This window comes from Pyrus communis, chromosome 4 (assembly GCF_963583255.1).
Source record: "Pyrus communis chromosome 4, drPyrComm1.1, whole genome shotgun sequence".
NCBI lineage: Eukaryota > Viridiplantae > Streptophyta > Magnoliopsida > Rosales > Rosaceae > Pyrus > Pyrus communis.
This window is the reverse complement of record NC_084806.1, coordinates 1,169,094-1,184,705: the sequence shown is the minus strand read 5'-3', so window position 1 is coordinate 1,184,705 and position 15,612 is coordinate 1,169,094. Positions and strand designations below refer to the sequence as shown.

At 39.3% G+C, this 15,612-nt stretch overlaps 3 protein-coding genes across 3 annotated transcripts; all 3 read left to right on the top strand.

The window, feature by feature from the left end:
- Window positions 1-2,657: 2,657 nt before the first annotated feature.
- LOC137732007 (1-aminocyclopropane-1-carboxylate oxidase homolog 4-like) lies at window positions 2,658-4,368 on the top strand. The gene is made up of 2 exons (XM_068471286.1): window positions 2,658-3,602; window positions 4,000-4,368. Exons 1-2 carry the CDS (start codon window positions 2,751-2,753, stop codon window positions 4,246-4,248), a joined length of 1,101 nt encoding a protein of 366 aa, XP_068327387.1. The 5' UTR covers window positions 2,658-2,750; the 3' UTR covers window positions 4,249-4,368.
- Window positions 4,369-4,941: 573 nt separating this feature from the next.
- On the top strand, window positions 4,942-7,550 carry LOC137732006 (1-aminocyclopropane-1-carboxylate oxidase homolog 4-like). The gene is made up of 2 exons (XM_068471285.1): window positions 4,942-5,968; window positions 7,181-7,550. The coding sequence occupies exons 1-2, from the start codon at window positions 5,030-5,032 to the stop codon at window positions 7,427-7,429; spliced, it is 1,188 nt and encodes a 395-aa protein (XP_068327386.1). The 5' UTR covers window positions 4,942-5,029; the 3' UTR covers window positions 7,430-7,550.
- Window positions 7,551-9,622: 2,072 nt separating this feature from the next.
- Window positions 9,623-12,465, top strand: LOC137732010 (1-aminocyclopropane-1-carboxylate oxidase homolog 4-like). Its single transcript, XM_068471289.1, has 2 exons — window positions 9,623-10,609; window positions 12,133-12,465. The coding sequence occupies exons 1-2, from the start codon at window positions 9,769-9,771 to the stop codon at window positions 12,402-12,404; spliced, it is 1,113 nt and encodes a 370-aa protein (XP_068327390.1). The 5' UTR covers window positions 9,623-9,768; the 3' UTR covers window positions 12,405-12,465.
- The last annotated feature ends 3,147 nt before the right edge of the window (window positions 12,466-15,612 follow it).

The window sequence follows — 15,612 nt, the reverse complement described above, 5'->3', positions numbered from 1 at the left end:
ATTCATTTCCATGTAAAAAAAAAAATCAATTAAAACATGTCAACCAATTAAAATCAAATAAAATATATAATATGCTTATATTATAACTTGATTTGGTTCACATCTTGAAATTTTATGATCTAATATTTTTTATACGCTCCAAGAGGAATACCAGTAAAAAAAATATATCAGTGAAAGAATCTCAAATATAAACTTAAGACCTCTCAGTTTAACATAGTGAATTGTCCTGCTAACTCCTGTGGTAAATGATACACCTATAATCCGTTGAATTGCAACTATTTTGTTGTTGTTGATGCTTCTAGTGAATTAAACATTTACAAAAACTGATCATCAGTATTTAATTTTAAACCTTTAATCAGATATGTGTAGTGTACATAGTTACAATAAAAAATTTCTTGAATTGGGAGGCAATAATATTGTTAATGCTCAAAACTAGTGAGGTTAACAAAGTCGAGAGTCGTGAGTTCGGAATATATTTTATATCTCAATTTGTCTGACCCCTCTTAAGGAGTACTTGTCCTCATTATACAGGTCATCTATGAGCCCTTAACTCCTTTGGCTTGAGTCTATCACTTCCTATGAGCCCTCTTAAGGGGTACTTGTCTGACCCCACTTTAGTTATCCCTCCACTTTTTATTCCACATGTGGCAATGAGGTGACATTTGTGCAAGTACACTTGCATGCTTTCTTGGGACAACGTAGTCGAGCGCCTTGCTTAACTTTGGGGTTGGTGGATATTTGTATCAAGCGCCCTAACTATGAGCTTTTATTTTCCTTCCATAGCCCTTTGTTTCCTCGGCTGGCCGCCAGTGGCATAGACTTGATGTCTAAGTAGACTTGTTCCTCTATTCATGGGATCTCGTGTCATAAAGCTGCCAATTCACCACCTTGCCCTTCAACGGTCGGAAAGTATTTTACGGGGAAATTCTTGGCCTAGTTGCTGACAGGACATGAGGAGTTTATGTGCTCCTGAAATGCTCAGGATCATTCTTCCAAATTCATCAGGCCTCTACAAATATTGGAATGACAAGTGTCATGCAATATATACCATTAAGCCCTAATTATCCAAATCTACACATTCAAACCCAATTATGGTGTCGCTAATCCTAGCTACGGCTGGGATCAGTGGATTTTCTTTTGTTTCTTTGTTTCTCTCTTTCTCTTCTCCTATCAGCTATTTTTTCCTTGGTTTTCTTGGCTGATTTGCCTTCTTCTCTCCCCTTTGATTTGTCTCATCCATATTCCTCCAATTTCCGAGCTTTAATCAAACTTTGCCGTGATTTGTTGTAATGTTTCGAGTTGGTGAGTATAGATCGGGTACTTCCACTGGGTTGGGTGTTCCTCGCACCACCACTTTCTTTTTGTTGTCTACCTTTGTTGGTTATGTTGCTCGTGGATTCTCACGAGTTTCTTTCAATTGGTTGTAGGTTATTTGTTGTCTGTAGCTATGCTATGAGTGAAGCTTAGGATTAGATGCTGGTATCGATGAGGCGAGGCTTAATTAGGGGCAAGAATTTGTGTGGATTAACATGCACGCCTGCTGTTTTCGTGGTTCCAGCAGTGGTTATGGCAGAGGATGCAGCGGAACTGGTTTTTTTCAAGTTTCTTTTGTTTCGGTCTCAGCTTCTGGTTGGGCCACTGTTGTTTGTTTATGTTTTTGTTTTTTGGGCCTTTTTGTTGTAAATTTTGATCATTTGTATTGTAAAGTTTGTTGTTACCGGTAATAGATGTTACCTTTGATCAATAAAAAATAAAAAAACCCAACCCAATTAATAAATAAGCAATTATGGGACTGGGAGTACGTGTTTGATCAACTGTACTGTACTTGCCATCTAACAATTCAATTCATATTATTAAGAGGTTTTTGAACTTTAATCCTTTAAGAAGTTTCAAATTTAATAAAAATCTGGTGTTAGATAGGATATTAATTTTAGTCCTTTAATGTGTACTTAATTCAAATTTATATTATTTTTTTGTTTTAATATTTAATAGATATCTTATTTAATGTCATTAGATTAAATTTTAAATTTATTATTATACACATTTTAATTCATTAATTTTATTTAACTTTCTCTAATTAGTGTACTTAAACGTCTGTATCATAATATATTTTACTAATTTAGTGTACCCAAATGTCCGTATCTCAATATATTATAGTAAATTAGTGGCACATAAGAAAATATGCAAAAATATAAGCGTATCGAAAATTCCGTACCTAACTGTATGATACTAAACTAGTGTACCGAAATGTCGATACCTAAAGATATTATACTAAACTAGTGTACCTAAATATTCGTGTTTAAATATATTATACTAACCCAGTGTATCGAAATATTCCAACCTAAATATATTGTAATGAATTAGTAGCACATAAGAAAATATGTAAAAACATAAGTGTACCAAAAAATCTCTACGAAAATATTTTCTTATATAAGATACTCACCATAATGAAAATTAAAATTTATAATATTTTCATAAAAATTAATTTATGAACACCATAAAATTATAAATAAAAAAGAAAGACATTGAATATATATATTAGCATTTAATAGAGTCTATAGACTAAAATCAATTTTTAATCTTGTATTAGACATTTTTTTAACCTTCATCTTATTTAGGGATTAAAATATAGTTTCTATATCATTAATTTGCTTGCGTCGGCTGTATCTACTCTGCTAATTAAATGCTAACCCACAGTTTTTATATCAAATCAAGAAAGAGACACCAGAGCTGAACTCTGCAGAGCAGGCATGGCGGCGACCACCGTGATTGGCGAACATGACTACGACAGAGCTCAAGAAATCAAGGATTTCGACAACACAAAACTCGGAGTCAAAGGCCTCGTTGACTCTGGTCTCACCTCCATCCCCCGCTTCTTCATCCACCCACCCGAAACTCTACCCGACGTTCGACCCGATACAAAACCCGATTCCCAACAAACACCGATCCCCACCATCGACCTCGCGGGCCTGCACACCCATCACCGTTCATCCATCGTTGACCAAATCAACCACGCGTGTCGAAAGTTCGGTTTCTTCCAGGTCATAAACCACGGAATCCCATCGGCAGCTCTGGACCGTACGATCTCAGCCATCAAGGCCTTTCACGAGCAGCCGGCGGAGGACAAAACACGGGTCTACCGTAGGGAGATTGTCACGGGCGTACGGTATATCTCCAACTTCGACCTCTACAGCTCAAAAGCCGCCAGCTGGAGGGACACGCTAACAATTAGGTTGGGCCCCACGCCGGCGAATCCTCTAGAGGTGCCTGAGATCTGTCGGGATGCGGCTGCTGAGTGGGATCAGGAGATCCAACGGCTGGGAGGTGTGCTGATGGAGCTGGTGAGCGAAGGGCTGGGATTGAATGCGTGGAGATTGAGGAAGATGACGTGTCTGGAAGCGAGGGTGATGGTGGGCAATTACTACCCCTACTGCCCGCAGCCTGATCTGACGGTGGGGATTGCTTCTCATTCTGACCCGGGAGTTTTGACCGTGCTGCTTCAGGACCAAACGGGTGGATTGCAGGTTAAATACGGTGAGGGTTGGCTGGATGTGAAACCGGTCCCCGGTGCTCTTGTTATCAACGTCGGGGATTTGCTTCAGGTAAATGTAGTTCAACTACAAAACTGATCTCACTGCCGATGTTCTCTAATAAAGATAAATTCAGTGTTGAAAATATTAGTAACGGTGGAAATATCAATCAATACATCGTATTAATTTCGATATTGATTGTTTTCAATAAAAATGTTGAAAATTTAAAAGGAAATTTAGAGAATTTCATACACTGGTTAGAAGAAATATAAGAGTTTCTTCGATATTTAATCCAAATAAGTATTTTCATACTTTCTCGTTTTACTTTCTTTTGTTGTTACGATTCCACGGGAATATATAAACTTTCGTATTTCAATTTTCCAGAATTAAATGCAAGGTGGTTGTTCGTGATTTCTTAACCTATAATTTTCATTGTGTCACAACAACGAATACTTTGGTTGACTTTCAGATTATGTCCAACGGAGAATACAAAAGCGTAGATCATCGGGTGTTAGCTAACCCAAAACGCGAAGCACGCGTGGCAATTGCAGTGTTCTTCAACCCAAGTAATACAGAGGATACGTATGGTCCACTATCGGAGATGGTCTCGCCGGAGAAACCTGCACTTTACCAGCAATTTACGTTGTCAGAATTGATGCAAAGGTTCTTCAATAAAGGATTGGATGGCAAAGCTTTGGTAAATCACTTTAGGCTGTAAAACGACGTAATGAACCATTTCAGCTGTGAATCATGTTATAGTTAGCCTTATTTCTTGATAATGCTGATCGTGGATTTGGTTTTGGCAATTATTAAATTACATTAGTGTTTGTTTTATTTATTTATTAGTGTTTGATAGTTCTTAGCTTCCAACTGTAATTAGGAGTGGGCACTTGAAACAGAAAACCGAAAATATAACATGGACCGAGCCGTACTGCACCGAACTATTTAATTTTTACGGTTTTGAAACGGTTTCAGTTTGAAACTGAACCACAAGCTAAAAAACAGTTTGGTATTGGTTCTTAATATCTAAAATCGAACTGCATAGTATAAAAAAATATTTGTGGGCTTCTAAAGGTTTCTAACAACTAATGTGATTTATGTTGTTTATATTTTTGTGTTGTGTAAAGTTGGCCAAGTTCAATTCAAGCATCGCCTCTCTTCCAAACCGAACCAAACCGCAACTAGATGGATTGGTTCCATTTCTGATTCCACTTGTTTATGTCTAATTGACATTTTGAGAATCTGAGATGGCTGAGAATTTTCGTGTTTCTACAATCCTTTCAAAGTTTTCTGAAATTACATGCTACTCCATAGGGGTGTTAGTAAAATAGATTTAAACCTCAAGGGTTTTATTGTAATGTTCATAATTTATGGACTTCTATGAAAAGAGAACAAAACACTAGGGAGCGAGAGTGTAATTCACCCATCGGCAATGAAGATGGTGTTCTGGGGCAACACGTCTTATCCGAATTCTCTCTCACCAAAACCATTATTTATTCATGCACAGTGCCTGCTGCCTAAATCCAGGGCCTCTGTATCATCCTTTCGGACTTTGTGGTAAGCAATTTTCTCTGACCGGAAAAAGAGAACCCATGGCGGCGAACACCACGATCGGCGGTGAACGGGATTACGATAGAGCTGAAGAAGTCAAGAAATTCGACCAATCCAAGTTCGGAGTTAAGGGCCTCGTTGACTCAGGCCTCACCTCCATCCCCCGCTTCTTCATCCACCCACCGGAATCTCTACCCGACCCCCGACACCATACCAAACCCGATACCCCAATCCCCACCATCGACCTGGCGGATCTTCACACCGATCGCCGCTCCTCCGTCGTCGATCAAATCAGCCGCGCCTGCCGGACGTTCGGGTTCTTCCAGATCACTAATCACGGCATCCCATCGGTAACTCTTGACCGCACGATTGCAGCCGTCAGGGCCTTCCACGAGCAGCCGACGGAGGTGAAAGCGCGGTTCTACCGCAGAGAGATGGGCACGGGCGTATCGTATATCTCCAACGTGGACCTCTACAGCTCAAAAGCCGCCAGCTGGAGGGACACGCTTCAAGTGAGGTTGGGCCCGATTCCCGCTGTTCCTGAAGAAGTACCGGAGATTTGCCGGGAGGATGTTGTTGAGTGGGACCGCGAGATCAAACGGCTGGGGGAGGTGCTGATGGAGCTGGCGAGCGAAGGCCTGGGATTGAACGCGAAGAGGTTGCAGGAGATGACGTGTCTGGAAGGGAGGGTAATGGCGGGCCATTACTACCCGTACTGCCCGCAACCTGATCTAACGGTTGGGCTAACATCTCATTCTGACCCGGGGGTGCTGGCCGTGGTGCTTCAGGACCGCATGGGTGGGCTGCAGGTTAAGTACGGTGAGGGTTGGGTGGATGTGAAACCTGTCCCCGGTGCCCTCGTCATCAACGTTGGGGATTTTCTTCAGGTAAATTCTATTTTTACCTCTAACTGCGTGTGAAAATAAATTGCATCCATTCTGCCCTGTGCCATCTATAATTCAACGCCTTGGTTTTCGGTTGTGAAAGTGACTAGGAAAATGAGTATTTTACAAATCTACAAATGATCAAAACGACAACATATCAATACAACAACAATTAAGTCATATTCCACTAAGGGTTAGTTTATTGTGTTTTTTTTTTAATAATAAATTGCTTGTTCTCCGACTTTAAGAATAACTAATTGTAAAATAAGGTAATTCATTGTTTGATAAATTATATTTTTAAAAGTGTTGTGTATATAAAAAATAGTGTAAAAGTACTATTTAGAAGAATAAATAATGTCATTGTTTAAAATTAGTGAACTTATCACATGAATTAAAAGTATTCTAAAAGCTCAACTTCGATTTGTATTAAATCAACTTTTAAGAGCAATCTACATGCTCTTTTTAAAAGCTGCTGTTTGGATGCTATTACTTTTAAAATAAGTAGTATATTTTATTTTTACCACACTTTTTTACTGCTTAACTTTAAAGTTAAACAAATTTTGGTGGAAAAAACAATATCAAACTAGGCCTAAGAGGAGCTAGATGTATGACTTTTAAAACATTATTGCGCACGATTTTGTACCAAGTGTTCTGTTTGTCCCAGGTACTCGATATTTTATTCTTAAGTCTTTCTAGGTCTTCTACTTTTTTCAGCCTCCGTTTAATAGTTGTTCTAGCCAGAGCATCTCTATCACGTGTCGAAACCACCTTAATCGATTTTCTCTTTAGCAATCAAACTTTGTATCTGCATTCAGTAAATTTCCCTGCTAGTTTATTTGTTATTAGGCTTAAGTAGAAATGTTAAATTGCAGTTTGTTCTTGGAGTTAAGGAAAACCCTACCTTGCCCCTTGGGTAATGCTTTGTGTTACGATTTGCTCCAAGCAGTTAACTCCATCTTAAATTTCTTTAAATTTGATGAGGTGGTAGTGGTACTATTTCAACGGAATTTTAGATGAAATTATACATGAAATGCCATCAATTTTAACCAAATTTCGGACGGAGATGACGACAAGGAGTAAACTCGATCACAAAACATAAGTAAAGGGGGATAAAGTGAGAATTATCCTTACTTTTGGCGGGCAGTAGAACTATTTCGCCTTTATTTTGTTGATTGTTTAACCGAAACTCAATGTAATGGTTTGGTTCGTTTTCAGATTGTGTCCAATGGTGAATACCGAAGTGTGGATCATCGTGTGTTGGCGAACTCATCCCGTGAACCCCGTGTGTCAATCGCTGTGTTTTTCAATGTGAGTAGAAGGGATGACTCATACGGGCCGTTGCCGGAGCTGGTCTCCCCGGAGAAACCAGCGCTTTACCGGCAGTTTACGCTTTCAGAGTTCATGCAAAGGTTCTTCAATAAGGGGTTGGATGGCAAAGCTTTGGTAAATCACTTTGAGCTGTAAAATACTACTATTTGACCAGAACTCTATGAAGTATGAGCCATTGTATTTGAGAGGTGTGTCCTCATCTTTATTGTAATAAAAATACGAATTGGATTATCAAATGTGGAGTCTGCTTCGACAATTAAGAGCATTCGTTGACATACTCTTAAGTTCGTCGTTCTACACGTAGAAATAACGGGTAGCCCTCTCTGGCGGAGGTATTACTGGACCCGGTTGGTCGCAGGACCACTCGAAAGCTCGAATGAAGGACTTTGAGAACTACCGAGCTTACGTGGTGCGCAAGCTGAGTAACTAATAAACTAATTACGTCATTCGGTTGTGTGCGGGGTGTGCCAACTTGTCGACCGAGCTTGGCCGGAGAGTAAAATGTATTGATGTCGCGTTGGGCGCTGCTGACTTCTCGATCTTGCGACTATGGCCAAGGAAGGAACATGTCTCAACTTTCGAGTTCTAGAGCCTGAAGACAAGGCTACTAGTTTCTGCGAAGATCACAAATCGTCGGCACCAGATTTGGTCTCAGTAATTGTATTCGTGAGAGTATAGGTACGCTGAACTGGTATCAAAATATACAAACACAAATACTCGAAATTGATAAATGTCTTGATGGTAAATGTGGTTCGGTTGTCGGAATGCTGAACTCTAAAAGATACTTGTGGATATCCAATCATAAAATAAAACTCGGCATTCTAATATGCCGATCCTAGGACCTGTAACACCTCACTTCGCCGAGAAGACTAATGAGATGACATCTATCAACAAGGACTTAGAAATTCTTATTGATCGAGACTTGGATAAATAACAAGTCGATCTTGAAGCAATGATGTCTATCTAAACTGAAGATGTGTTGGCGAGAAGAAAACGGAAGATGAAAAAATCTCAAGGTTGTTGAGAAGCTTTACGCATGGCAATTTATATGTTTATTTGAAAGGGCTGATGAGATGTTTACAACTTTATATTTATAGCCAAATCTCCTTGATCGCCAATTCAATAAAGACCTTTTCCGAATACACTCCAAAAACCATATCAAAATAACTGATATTATCTTTGACACATCACGGCAAAAATTTCCCTAGTCTCCGTATGCCCGTGGGCTTCTATAGAAGGAGACAAAGGCATCCCTTTGAGATCTCAAAGTACCTTCAATTCTTATTACTTCAAACTCATCTAACGGCATCCATCACCATACAAAAAGCCTAGCTTACCTAAATTTCTTATCTCATCATTATTTAATACCATTATTTTACTTTTAGTTGACCACTTTTTTGTCCGGATGCAGCCATGCATGCCACATGCTTTCTTCCGACTACACGCAATCCATGCAAATGAAATCCCATTCACAGGATCATCATGATAGTTCCAGTTTAAACTGGAATATGCCATTGCATGCGGCATCTCCTGTATTTTTGCTCAGATGAATCCATGTGGCCAAAACCAAATCAACATCAAAAGGCGCGCACCATTTTCACTTATATGATAATCACCCCATCCTGCATCCTTAAAGCATATCCCTACATTCGAACATCATTCAAATCAATTAGGATTTAGACAAATATTAGGTTTAACTAATTTTATATATTACTAAGAGATAATATCATGATTAAAATCATAATGTTATTTTTCGATAATAACTACAAATCATTTTAATCACTTTATCATTCAACGATCTCGATTACTCGGTCCGATAATATAAAATTAGTTCCAAACAAATGTTAAGTAGGAGGGACTTGAGAGTTTGTGTAATAACTTTACATTTTCTCTGCATTTTATATTGTTGCAATTGTTAGAACCTTATCATGACCCATTGTGTTAGGACTATACAATAGTTTAGGCACTTGTGCTCTCTGTTTTGTCTAATGAAAATAATAATTATATGAAAACTAAATTTTGTAAATTAAGTTTGCAAATTAAATGATATGATTGTTGATGATTATATTATTACTTAAACGTTAATTAACGTGCTTATTTTCAATTGGTGATGCCTCATTTGATTTACCAATTTAAGTTAAAAATTGAGTAATGCTAAGAAAATTAAATTTAGAGATTAAAATTACAAACTAAATAAAGTATCATCAATATAAATGAGTACGTCCATTAACATTTAATTAATAAACCAATCATCAACTTTTATATTTTTTTAGTTTTTAAAATTATGAATTATTACTGTCCGGTAAGGCAAGGAAAGGCTTTTTTCCCTAAAGACGAACTTAACCGGGCATGGAAGGCAACTCTTTCAAGTAAATCTAGTCGTCAGTCAGGATTGAGACAGTAAGGTCATTCAGGCTTGTTTGAGACGGTAAAGTCGGAAAGGCCTCGTTCAAGTTGTATTCTCTGTATCAGCAATGGAGAACGCCGTGATCGGCGAACTGGATTACGATAGAGCTAAAGAAATCAAGCAATTCGACAGCTCCAAGCTCGGAGTCAAAGGCCTCGTTGACTCTGGCCTCACCTCCATCCCCCGCTTCTTCATCCACCCGCCCGAATCTCTACCCGACCTCCGACACCATACCAAACCCGATATCCCAATCCCCACCATCGACCTCGCGGATCTTCACACCCATCGCCGCTCCTCCATCGTCGACCAAATCAGCCGCGCTTGCCGCACGTTCGGGTTCTTCCAGATCACTAATCACGGCATCCCATCCGTAATCCTGGACCGCACGATCGCAGCCATCAGGGACTTCCACGAGCAGCCGACGGAGGTGAAAGCGCGCTTCTACCGTAGAGAGATGGGCACGGGCGTATCGTATTTCTCCAACCTGGACCTCTACAGCTCAAAAGCCGCCAGCTGGAGGGACACGCTTCAAATGAGGTTGGGCCCGATTCCGCCGGTTCCTGAAGCAGTGCCGGAGATTTGCCGAGAGGATGTTGTTGAGTGGGACCGTGAGATCAAACGGCTGGGAGAGGTGCTTATGGAGTTGGCGAGCGAAGGGCTGGGATTGAATTCTAAGAGGTTGCGGGAGATGACGTGTCTGGAAGGGAGGGCGATGGTGGGGAATTATTACCCATACTGCCCGCAACCTGATCTAACGGTTGGGCTTACATCTCATTCTGACCCAGGAGTGCTGACCGTGCTGCTTCAGGATCACATGGGTGGGCTGCAGGTGAAGTACGGTGAGGGTTGGGTAGATGTGAAACCTGTCCCCGGTGCTCTCGTTATCAACGTTGGGGATTTTCTTCAGTTAAATTCCATTTTTACCCTTAACTACGTGTGAAAATATATTGCTTACTTTCTGCCCACTGCATATAAATTGCATACAAATGATGAATTTAAAAATAATAATAATAATAATCAACTCATTTAATTAGATATTTGGTGTATCAGACAATATTTTGAGCACTTTAAAAAATTTCTCTAAAAACTGATCGCTTTGTTTTTAGGTTGTGAAATTTACTAAAAAAATGAGGATTTTACAAATTTACAATGGGATAGGAGATTGAATTTTGTAAACTAGATGACATGAAGGTTGATAAAGGATTATTACTTAAGTGTAGATTAACGTGTTTGTTTTTTATTAGTGACATTAATCATTATTAAAATTTAAAAGGGTAATGCTATGTAGACTACATTTGGAGGCATAATTTACAAACTAAATGATATTTCACTAATAAAAATAAAGACGTTTACCAACGCTTAAGTAATAACCCTACCTTGCCCCTTGAGTGGTGTTTTGTGTTCCAAGTTGCTCTATGCAATAAACTCCATCTTAAATTTCATTAAATTTGAAGAGGTGGTAACGATAGGAAAATTTTATTTGAACTTATTTGATTTCTCTCTACATCCAGGTTAAACTTTAAATTCGAATTGTCTTTTTTTATCCTATTCCATTATTATCATTAAGTACAAGATAAATTAACAATAAAGCTAAAATTTATCAATAAATTCACACCCAATACTCAAACCCTACCATCACTTAATCCAGATATTGTAGAATAATTAAAAATAATAGGGTAAACTGTCATTTGACCCCTAAACTATTTTTTTGGTAAATTAATCCCCTGAATTATTTGAAATCAGCCAATTTACTCATTGTCGGTAAATTCCATCCATTATTTGGTCAAATTCAGAGGAAAATTAGTCTTTTCTTCATCAATTCTTACTTACCAACTATAACCACCAATAAACTTATGACATTTGAAAACAAAATAATGTGTAACGACAACGTGAGATGGTCTGTTATGTAAACGTTTGGTTTTTTTATTTTATGTTTTCTTATTATGCTATATGTTTTTGAATTATTTCGTGTCTATATGTCAAAATTTTATTGGTGGTTATAACTAATAAGTAACAATTGATGATGAAATGACTATTTGCCATTGAATTTGATGGAATTGATTTCGCAATCTATCGATAAACGGTGAATTGACTGATTTTAAATAGTTACCAAAAAATAGTTTAAGAGATCAATTTCAACTGGTGTGATAGTTTAGGGGTTTAAATCTCAATTTCCAAAATAATATAGGTATAAAGAATAAACTAGGTGTTGAAATATATTATATGATGTCAAAATAAAATTCGCACAGAATTTTAGATGAAATTATACATGCAACGTTATCATTTTTAATCAAAATTTGGACGGAGATGACGACAAGGAGCAAAGTCGAAGACAAAACAAAAGCAAAGGTGGGCAAAGTGAGAATTTACCTTACTTTTGGCGGGCAATAGAGATATTTGGCCTTTATTTTGTTGACTGTGAAACTGAAACCAAATGGTTTGGTTCATTTTCAGATTATTTCCAATGGTGAATACCAAAGTGTAGCTCATCGCGTGTTGGCGAACTCATCCCGTGAACCACGTGTGGCCATCGCTGTGTTTTTCAATTCGAGCAGAAGGGAGGACTCATATGGGCCATTGCCGGAGCTAGTATCCCCGGAGAAACCGGCACTTTACCGGCAGTTTACGCTCTCGGAGTTCATGCAAAGGTTCTTCCAGAAAGGATTGGATGGCAAAGCTTTGCTAAATCACTTTGAGCTGTAAAATACTACTATTTGACCAAAACTGTATTTGAAATGTGTGTAACTTATCTTTACTACAATAAAAATACGAATTGGATTATCAAATGCCGGAGTTCATGATTAACAGCATTCATGGGTAGCCCTCTAATGGGAATCGAGGTGAAATTTGAACAGAAATAACAGCATGGTGGCAGCGGCGATGGAGAATAAAGAGTCAAGTAAAATTAGTTAAATGTTTGTTATGATTCTTATGTAAATAAATAGATTAGACAGGGATATAATTGTAATTGTAAGAGCAGTGTACTGTCTATATATACACTGCTGCATCATTGTAAGATTATCTGATTAATCAATATATGAGAGATATTTAGAAACTGTGGATCTTGGTTTTCTACATGGTACCATCGCCACACCGCCTCACGGCTTCTTCGATCCTGCCTTCTTCCGCTCTTCTTTGATCGTCTTCTCCGATCGTCTTCTCCGCCGTGATTGTTTGAAGTGTTGTTCTCCTCCGATTCAGATTCTTGCTTCCTTTTCTTGAATCTTGATGGCTTCTCCCTCCGATTCTTCTTCTCCAATTGACTCGGTGCCTCCCTCAAACCCTAATTCCTCTTCCCCAAATCTCAATACCTCTCAGATGTATAATTCTCTCACGATTCAGAACATTGGCAGTATGGTTCCGATCAAGCTTCGGCGATCCAATTATCTGCCGTGGCGAGCTTTGTTTGCTCCGATTCTCCGTCGCTACAAGCTTCTAGGGATTGTTGATGGCACTGAGCCTTGTCCATCTCCCTTTCTTCCAGATCGCTCCATCAATCCAGGTTTTGAGCAATGGTATGGGAAAGATCAGAATTTACTTATCTGGTTCAATTCGACGCTCTCTGAGGAAATTATTCCGTTCACAGTCGGTGTCTCTTCTGCTCGTGCTCTCTGGCTCAAGCTTAAGCAGCGTTTTGGTGGTATCTCAGATGTACATATTCATCAATTGCGTTCGAAGCTTCAAAATGTTCAGAAAGGCTCTCAATCCATGGCTGGCTATCTTCAACAAATCAAGGAGATCTCCGATTCTCTCACTGCCGCTGGTGCATCTGTTACTGATCGTGATCTCATTGCTGCGACTCTTGCAGGTCTTACTGATGATTTTGAATCTTTCACTGATTCCATCTTACTTCGCCTTTCTTCTACTTCGTTGGATGAATTACATGGCCTGTTGCTCGCTAAGGAGTTGTCCATGGAGCGTCGCAAGAAACTTTCCTCTTCTGAGCCCTTTCATGCCTTCTCTGTGCAAAGTCAACCGCCTCTCCTTCCTACACCACCACAAGCTCTTGCTGCTCACAATCCTAGAGCATCACCACTTCAGAATTCTTTTCAATATAATTCTAACAGAGGCTACAATCGTGTTCTACCCGAGGCTTTAACCGTGGTTCTAATCGCAGCTACAATCGTGGTTCCAATCGTGGGAATTTCAACTCTGGTTTCACTCGAGGATCTTATAATTCTGGATTCAATCGTCATGTTTCCTCTTCAGGATCCAAAACTTCTTGTCAAATTTGTGGCTCTACTAGTCATGAAGCTCTTGATTGCTTCGACAGAATGAATCCCGAAATCTCAGGCAAGTTTCCTCCAGCTAAACTTGCTGCCATGTGTGCTCACTATACTGCAAAGTCCTCCAATCCTTGGCTCATTGATTCGGGTGCTACCTCTCACATTACGAATGATATATCAAATATTCAATCTCCTACTCCCTACCATGGTGAAGACAAGGTGTACATCGGAGATGGTAAAGGTCTGTTTATAGATCATATTGGCACCTCTATTTTGCATACTCCTGCTCACTCGTTTAAATTGCAAAATGTTCTTCATGTGCCTCAAATGAAACATAGTCTTCTCTCTGCTTATCAGTTTATTAAAGATAATGATTGTTCATTAACACTTGACATTCATGGATCCTCTGTCAAGGATCGTTTTACGGGGAAGACGCTTTTGCGGGGCCAAGTTAAAGATGGCTTCTTTCCGCTTCATGGTTCATCTGTTCTCTCTCCTGTCACTCATACTCATACTGCACTTGTAAGTACTTCTGCTAATGTTCGCATATGGCACAGCCGCCTTGGTCATCCATCTTCTGCTATTTTTCGCAAAGTCTTGTCTACCAATAAAGTTGTTGTTCAAGGCAACTCTTCTCTGGCCTTCTTCTGCAAAGACTGTGCTTTAGCAAAGAATCACAAGCTTCCTTTTGGTACTCATCAATCTGTATCTACTAAAAGTCTAGATTTGTTGCACTGTGATGTCTGGGGACCATCTCCTGTTGTATCAGTGAGTGGCTATAGATATTACTTGCTTATTGTTGATGATCACAGCAAGTATAGTTGGTTTTTTCCCTTAAAGTCCAAGTCTTCTGTATTTTCAACTTTTGTGGAGTACAAGTCCTATGTAGAGAACACTCTTGGTAATAAAATAAAAGTTGTTCGCTCTGATTCAGGGGGTGAGTTTACCAGTCATCAATTTCAGAATTTTCTTAAACTTCATGGCATTTTGCAACAATTTAGCTGTCCTCATACTCCTGAGCAGAATGGATGTGTTGAACGGAAACATCGTCATTTAGTTGAAACTGCTCGTACACTCTTCGTGAAATCTCAAGTGCCTCATATGTTTTGGGTTGAAGCTTTTTCCACTGCTACATATCTAATCAATTGCCTTCCCCTTGGTGGTGTACTGCAGTCCCCTTGGGAACTCCTCTTTGGCACTCCTCCCGATTATTCTCGACTCAAGATTTTTGGTTGCTGTTGTTATCCCTGGCTCAAACCCTATACTACATCTAAGTTGGCCAGCAAGAGTAAATCCTGTGTTTTCCTTGGGTACAGTCTTCAACACAAGGGGTATCGTTGCCTTGATCCAGTTACACAACAGGTATATATCTCTCGGCATGTCATCTTTGACGAGACTACCTTTCCCTTTCAGAGTTTATCATCTGATTTTCCTAATGCACCTCATGTTCTTGCTGATACTTCTCCAATGAATTCATCTGTCAATCTACAATTCACAATACCTGCTGCTCACTCTGTACCTCCCGTGCATCCTCTAGTATCTGTTAATGTTCCTGTATCTCCAGAGGATCTTCCAGTACCTGTTGATGTTCCAGTACCTCCTGAGGATCTTCCAGTACCTGTTGATGTTCCAGTACCTGTTGATGTTTCAGTGAATCTTTTTTCTGCCCCTTCTTCTGTTCCTAA

Bases quoted from the DNA above. Each gene is read 5' to 3' on its own strand.
- LOC137732007 (XM_068471286.1), top strand. From the start codon at position 2,751: ATGGCGGCGACCACCGTGATTGGCGAACATGACTACGACAGAGCTCAA. The intron at 3,603-3,999 runs GTAAATGTAGTT...GTTGACTTTCAG, and splicing joins ACGTCGGGGATTTGCTTCAG to ATTATGTCCAACGGAGAATA.
- LOC137732006 (XM_068471285.1), top strand. From the start codon at position 5,030: ATGCACAGTGCCTGCTGCCTAAATCCAGGGCCTCTGTATCATCCTTTC. The intron at 5,969-7,180 runs GTAAATTCTATT...GTTCGTTTTCAG, and splicing joins ACGTTGGGGATTTTCTTCAG to ATTGTGTCCAATGGTGAATA.
- LOC137732010 (XM_068471289.1), top strand. From the start codon at position 9,769: ATGGAGAACGCCGTGATCGGCGAACTGGATTACGATAGAGCTAAAGAA. The intron at 10,610-12,132 runs TAAATTCCATTT...TGAAACTGAAAC, and splicing joins CGTTGGGGATTTTCTTCAGT to CAAATGGTTTGGTTCATTTT.